Raw genomic sequence first — 6,413 nt, 5'->3', positions numbered from 1 at the left:
GATGTGGGCTCCAGCTCCTGAACCCGCATCCCCTCCCTGGGTCCCCGTGGGGTCAGGGTGGCGTGGGTGCTGTTAAGGTGGCCATGGTTCCTCCATGGTGCGTTTCCAAGCTTTTTGGGCTTTTCCAAGGGTGAAATGATGAGCAGAGCTTCCTCATGGTGCAGGTGATGCAGAGTTTCAGAAACCATACTTCTGAGGGCATTAAAATACTCAGCGACTGCATTAACTCATCCCTGAGAGCAGGACATGGCAAGTGCTGCCCATCGGTACCGCTCTGGTTAACGGGGCTGCGGTGTGTGGCTATTAATGAAGTTTAATGACCCGCCATGCCTCCGGGAGCAGAGCTGGAGCCAGCAGCGTGGAGCCGAGCAGCATTTGGCATTGCAGAGCTGCGGGGATGGTAACACACTGTTCTGGGTGCTCAGTCGCTAGTGTCCCTCCTATGCCAAGCAGCCGGCTGCTCGGCTCCCCATGCTCGAGGGTTTCGTTCTGCCCAGAGGAACCCAATAATGTCTTTTCCTCTTTCATTTTTTAAACCTTTTTTTCTCCCCAGCTGGGATTTAGAGCAAACAGGGCACCCTCTTTCCCTGGCCACTGTCTCCCGTTCCCCTTTGGGACTGCCTGGTTTCCTTAGTGGGGTTTGGGGTTGGTTCAGGCTTTGCACGCTCCTTTTTTATTGCAGGCTCAGTTGCAAAAGCTGCTACTTTTTCTGCTTTTAAACCACCAATTTGGGGTGGGTTGGTTTTTTTCTTCTTGTAAAAAGCAATGCCGAAGGCAAGCAAGGAGCTTGGCAGTGCCCTGGTCGTGCCCATCACCAGACTCTCCCCTGGCAGGGGCTTTCTCTTCCCAAAGCCTCAGGATGGCTCTTGGGGAGGTTTCTCCACGGATGGAGCCGTTCCCTGGTGTTGCCATGGAAATTCAGCAGGCTCATCCTCTTTTCCACGGCCTCCAGGACGCCCCGCATACCGTAGACAGATGGGGAAGGGCTGATTTTAGGTAGTTTTTCCTGCAAGAGAGTAAAAGGAAAGTTCTCGTCCAAGAGTTGGCAGCAGCGGCCAAGTGCCAGGTGCTGCGGTGCTGGGCTTGGTCCCTGGCCTGGGCGAGCCAGGTTTGGGTGCTGTTGTGCTGGGGCATCCTCGGGTGAAAGCAGCAGGGGATGTTTTCCATGCACAGAAAGGTGCCCGTGTGGTTTAAGCATCTTTTGGAACCCACGGGCCGCCCAGTGCAGGTGCCTTGGAGCCCCTCCAGCGTGCCCCGCTGCTTCCCGCAAGGGCGTTCAGCGCCAGCTGGGACTGAACTGTTGCCAACCTGGTGTTGCAATTCACGGGAAGACCCTAAAAACCCGCGGTGGTCGGGACCTGCTTGCCCCCCAGGCTCCTTCTCCCTGCCGGCTACTGCGGCTGGTCCTCCCAAAATCAGGACAGCCCCCCCGGCCCCATGGCTGACCCCGAGCCTGCATTTATCCGGGTGCTCATAGGGCACTGTGGGTCTCTTTGGAGGTTTTTTTCCCCTCTAAGAGGCTTAGTTCCTCCCTTTGTGCCTGGCTGCTGGGCGGGAAGGCAGGAATCGGTGCTGGGGTGAGCCTCTCCTCCTCTCCTCTCCCGGCAGGTTTGGAGCCGGCGCTGAGCAGAGGGATGGGCAGCACCAGTCCCGGACTGACCGCTCTGCCCCACAGCCGCCTCGCCCAGCTGGACGCTACCCTGCTGCCTCCCCGCCAGGACCCCGACACCCGGAGCTGGGGCTGCCCGGATAGCCCCAGCCCCCCCGCCACCCCTGAGCAGCCCCTGCCTGCTTTTTGCCTGCACTACTTCGACATGCTCTACTCAGAGGACATCGCCTGGGCCACCAAGGGCATGGGAGAACCATCCCAAAGCGGTGCCCAGGAGGGGCGAGGGGAGGCACAGAAGGAGCCGGAGCAATGTCCCATCATCGATAGCCAGGGTTTGGGGCTGGGGGCCGAGGGGGACCTGCAGGCCAGCCTGCACCTGGAGGAGCACTCGCTGGAGCAGGTACAGAGCATGGTGGTGGGCGAAGTGCTGAAGGACATCGAGACGGCCTGCAAGCTCCTCAACATCACCGCAGGTGGGTGCTCCCGCAGCCCTCCCCGGGGGGCTGCGGGCAGGGTCAGCTCCGCCGCGGGGTGCAGCGAGGGAAGGATGTGCCGGTGAGGGGACTAAAGCCATGCTGCAGCTTGGGGGTTTGCAGTCGGGTGCTGGGGGAGCACGGCTGCTGCCTGGCTCCCCCGGGCATCACTCCTGGGCAGGGCTGTTTGCTAATGCCCAGGGATGCCGGCAAAATACCGCTCTGGCCTCGCCGGCTTGGGGTTAAGCTGAGGCAGGGGTCAGCAGAGCTTTACGCAGAGCCCTGTGCTGGATGTGGGGTGCCAACGTGACCCAATTGGTCCCACAGGGCCAGAGAGGTGCTGAGCCTGTCCCCTGCCCTGAGCTGGGGGTCCCTTTCCCTCCCAGGGCAGTGTTATCGAGGTGCCTTTCAGCCTTGCACGCATTTTGGGAAGGGTGTGCGGTAGCAAGGAGCAGACAGCAGGACTTTTATTATCCTTTTCTCTATCCTGTTTTCCCTGGGACATTAGGACTGGGCAGATGAGCGTGTTTTCCCTGGGACATTAGGACTGGGCAGATGAGTGTGTGGGGTTGGGGACAGCCTGGAGCCAGCTGCCGTTACCCAAACTGGGCATGGAGTTGGGTGCAAGGGGAACAGGACAGCCCAGGATCGAGTTCCCTGGGGTATTGCTGCCACTGGGCATCACTGGGGTATTCTCCTCGGGGCATCGCTGCCGTGACACAAGCAGTCTTGGGATGCATTTTTGTTTATGCAGGCTCTGCCACCCGCTCCCTTAAAGCATTTGGTGTCACCTGGGATGGTGCAGGGAGCAAGCAGGGCTCCAAAAGGCTGGATGAGGCTTCCCAAAGCAAAGGAGTTGGCAAGGGGACAGTCTTGTCCTGGGGGACCAGGGCAGGCTAGGTGCTCCCACGCTGGCGGGTGATGCTGCAGCAGCGCAGGAGGGGTCAGTTCCCGGGGCTGCTGTGGGGTGAGATGAGTTCCCCCGGGCTTTGCCTGGGCTGTCGCCGGCCGTGCTCACTCTCTGCCTCCAGACCCCGCGGACTGGAGCCCCGGCAACGTGCAGAAGTGGATCCTGTGGACGGAGCACCAGTACCGGCTGCCGCAGATCGGGAAGTCCTTCCAGGAGCTGTCGGGAAAGGACCTGTGTGCCATGTCTGAGGAACAGTTCTGCCAGCGCTCACCCGCCGGTGGCGACATCCTGCACGCCCACCTCGACATCTGGAAGTCTGGTAGTCTGGAAATCTGTTGGGGACCGGGAGGGAGGGTTCTGGGGAGGGTGGGTGATGCTGTGCAGTGGGAGATGCCCCTCTGACCGCCTGCTCCTCCCTTCCAGCCGCCTGGATGAAGGAAAAAGCCGCCCCAGGAGATATGAGATACTGCGGTGAGTTCTGCACGGACTCAGCTCCATTGGCCTCGCTTCTGCCTCAGACAGGTCCAGGGTACTTGAGAGGTGGCTCCCTGCTTAATTGCAATTATCTGGTGCATTGGAGCGGCTGATGCAGCGGCATCCGTATGGTTGCACTCTCTCTGCCCCGGAGCAGCCCCTGGGCTCTCTGCGAGGTGCAGCAAAGGGGAAATGGCCGCGAGACCCTCACCGGCCCCATCCTGCAGCCTGTGCATCCCCATGGGGCTGCACAAGGGCAGGACCGAGCTGTTTTCCCTGCTCCAAGATGAGGAGGAGAAAGCGGCGCTGCCAGTGCCTGGGCTGAGTTCCAGAGACCCACAGGCATCGAGCCGGGATTTCCCGGACGAGGACTCGTGTGGGTCTCCCCGGAGCGGTGCAAAGCAGAGAGGTCTCTCCCCACCCCCATCTCACCCATCCCCATCCCTTCCCGTGACAGGAGGCGATGCCAGCTGGGCGGACAGCGAGGTGGACTCGTCCTGCGCCGGCCAACCCATCCACCTCTGGCAATTCCTCAAAGAGCTGCTGCTGAAACCCCACAACTACGGTCGCTTCATCCGCTGGCTCAACAAGGAGAAAGGTGAGTGGGTGGGTGGGTGCTCCTGCGGTCCTGGGGTGGGTGTTGGGGGGGGCAGGCGAGGCGGTAACCCCCCCCGTGTCCCACTCCCCTCCCAGGCATCTTCAAGATCGAGGACTCGGCGCAAGTGGCCCGTTTGTGGGGCATTCGGAAGAACCGCCCGGCCATGAACTACGACAAGCTGAGCCGCTCCATCCGGCAGTATTACAAGAAAGGCATCATCCGGAAACCCGACATCTCCCAGCGCCTCGTCTACCAGTTCGTCCACCCGGTCTGAGCCGTGGCGGTGGGACAGGCTGAGCCCTGGCAGGGGCAGGGGACCTTCACCACCTCCCACTGCCTCCCAACCACAGAAACCATCTTCCAGCACTAAGGACGGCGGCTGGGGTGCCGAGAGGCTCATCCCACCCAGGACCTGCTGGCAACGGACCGGGGGACCCCCTCCCTCAACCCCAAGCCTTGGAGGGGAGGGATGAGCCCCCGGCTAAGGGACCGCCACCAACATGCCCTGGTGCGGGGCAAGAACCGTGCAGAGCCCTCATCTCCTGCGAGCGCTTCCAGGGGAAGGTGGGCATGGAATTTGGGGCCAGCGGAGGAGATGTGGGGTTGATCGGGGTGAGATAAAGGCAGATGGAACTGTGGCTGTCGCGGGGCTCCCCACAACCTCGGTGCCCTTTGGCAGGGATTGAAGGTGGGAGAGTGGCTGGGGTCACCCAGGGAAGGAGCTGGGGGACACAGAAGTCCCGTCCCCCAGGTCACTGGCCCCCCCCCCCCCCCCCTCGGCACGTTGTCCTCTCACCCCACAGCCCCAGGGCATCGTCAGGACACGGGGCCCAAGGGCTCATCCCAGCAGACTTCAACATCCCCATGACATCATGCCCCAGGGCTGCTTTGAGGGGGGACGTGACTCCACCGGGGCCATACTCCCCTCCACTCAGATCCTGTCCCCATGCCACCACCGGCCCGGCTGTGGGACCAGTGCCCATCAGGAGTGGCTCCCCATGCCCTGCAGCGGGGCTGCCCTGGATTTACCCCGACAAGCAGCTCCTGGCCCTCAGCCCTGTTCGGGGTGGGGGGCGGCGTGGTGGGGGGGCTCTGCCCTTTGCTGCACCTCAACCCTCAGCTGCAAAGAAAGAGGCTGCCTGAATTTTAGAGGGGATGGCGGCTAGGCTGGTCCCTCCTTCCTCCCCTCCCTCCTGGGTGCTGGCTGTGGGTGGCTTCACCCTGGCCATTGTTCAGGGAGGACAAAGCCTGGGCATGAGCAGGGACAATGGCACCCATAGGGACAATGGCACCCGCAGGGACAAGGGCACCCGCAGCTGCCCTTGGCTGGGTCCGCGCTGACCCGACCCGTGCGGGAGCCGCCTGGCACCGGCAGCACCGCAGCACCCAGGGACGCTGCCTGCCATGGGAGCTGGGTGCGGGGTAACTGTGCCCTGGGTACCACGGGCATTCCCTTGGGATAAGAGCATCCCCATCCCTGCTTCCCGCTCCGGGATATCCTCAGCTTCAACTCTCCACAGGGATTCGGGGCTGAAAATGGGCATTTTGCAAAGGGAGCAGGTGGAAAATGTGGGTGTGGGGCTGTGCACGCTGGGGCATCCCTGCAGGAGTGGGGGGTCCCCCACCCTTGGGCACGAGGACACCCAGAATCCCCTGAAGCCCCCAGGTTCTTGGCCCTGGCACAGGGCTCTTCCCTTGATTTGGATTTTATTTGGACTGCCTGATTCCTGAGTTTGGGAAAAGGGAGATGGCAGCTTTGCGATTTCCCTCTGGACCGTAAATCCAAAACACAACCCGCCGAGCCCAGACGGGGACGGAAAACTGGGGATTGCTTAAACTGCACATTTCACAAGAGTCTAAGTTACCTGGCAATGTTGATCTTTTATATTATAATTTTTTTATTTGTTTATTTGCTTTTTGGTTTTTGCTGGTGGCAAGTTGTGGTTTAGGTTCAAATGATGAGGGTAGACAGGCCCGTGTACCCACGAGATGCTTTGTGGGAGTTTAAAAGGAAAAAAACCACCTGGTTCTTGGTCTTCTGTTTTTAACTTAAAATAGCTGCCTGTGACGGCTCCTGCCTTTTTCTTTTTGTTCTGCCTGTTTCATACTGTTTACATGGCAGAGGAGCAGATGCACTTCGGCCAGCCTTGCAAGCATCCCAGCTGGAGGGCGGCTGCAGGGAGGAGAGGAGCAGGGGAAGGAAGAAAACTGCCTTGGCCTCTGGAAAAGGGGAAAAAAAAAAAAAAAAAGTGGGAAAAAAAAAAAAGCAAAATGTGTCTTCTGATTTCCTGCGTGCGACCACTGCTCCCGCAGCCAGCGCGGGGAGCACCAGGAGGATGGGCTGGGGAT

General features: G+C 60.6%; 1 protein-coding gene across 1 annotated transcript; it reads left to right on the top strand.

Annotated features, from left to right (window-relative positions):
- Positions 1–326: 326 nt before the first annotated feature.
- SPDEF (SAM pointed domain containing ETS transcription factor) lies at positions 327–6,330 on the top strand. The gene is made up of 7 exons (XM_049832909.1): positions 327–400; positions 1,374–1,483; positions 1,609–2,082; positions 3,114–3,311; positions 3,416–3,463; positions 3,924–4,064; positions 4,160–6,330. The coding sequence occupies exons 1-7, from the start codon at positions 327–329 to the stop codon at positions 4,336–4,338; spliced, it is 1,224 nt and encodes a 407-aa protein (XP_049688866.1). The 3' UTR covers positions 4,339–6,330.
- Positions 6,331–6,413: the final 83 nt, after the last annotated feature.

The sequence above is a fragment of the Accipiter gentilis genome, chromosome 29 (genome assembly GCF_929443795.1).
Source record: "Accipiter gentilis chromosome 29, bAccGen1.1, whole genome shotgun sequence".
Taxonomy (NCBI): domain Eukaryota; kingdom Metazoa; phylum Chordata; class Aves; order Accipitriformes; family Accipitridae; genus Astur; species Astur gentilis.
The sequence above is the reverse complement of the archived record's forward strand: the minus strand, read 5'-3'. Positions and strand labels throughout refer to the sequence as shown.

What these genes read in the sequence shown, in the direction of transcription:
- SPDEF (XM_049832909.1), top strand. Translation starts at nt 327, where the DNA reads ATGCCTCCGGGAGCAGAGCTGGAGCCAGCAGCGTGGAGCCGAGCAGCA. An exon ending in CCTCGACATCTGGAAGTCTG is followed by an intron (nt 3,312 to 3,415) that starts GTAGTCTGGAAA and finishes CCTCCCTTCCAG; the next exon opens with CCGCCTGGATGAAGGAAAAA. An exon ending in AGGAGATATGAGATACTGCG is followed by an intron (nt 3,464 to 3,923) that starts GTGAGTTCTGCA and finishes TTCCCGTGACAG; the next exon opens with GAGGCGATGCCAGCTGGGCG.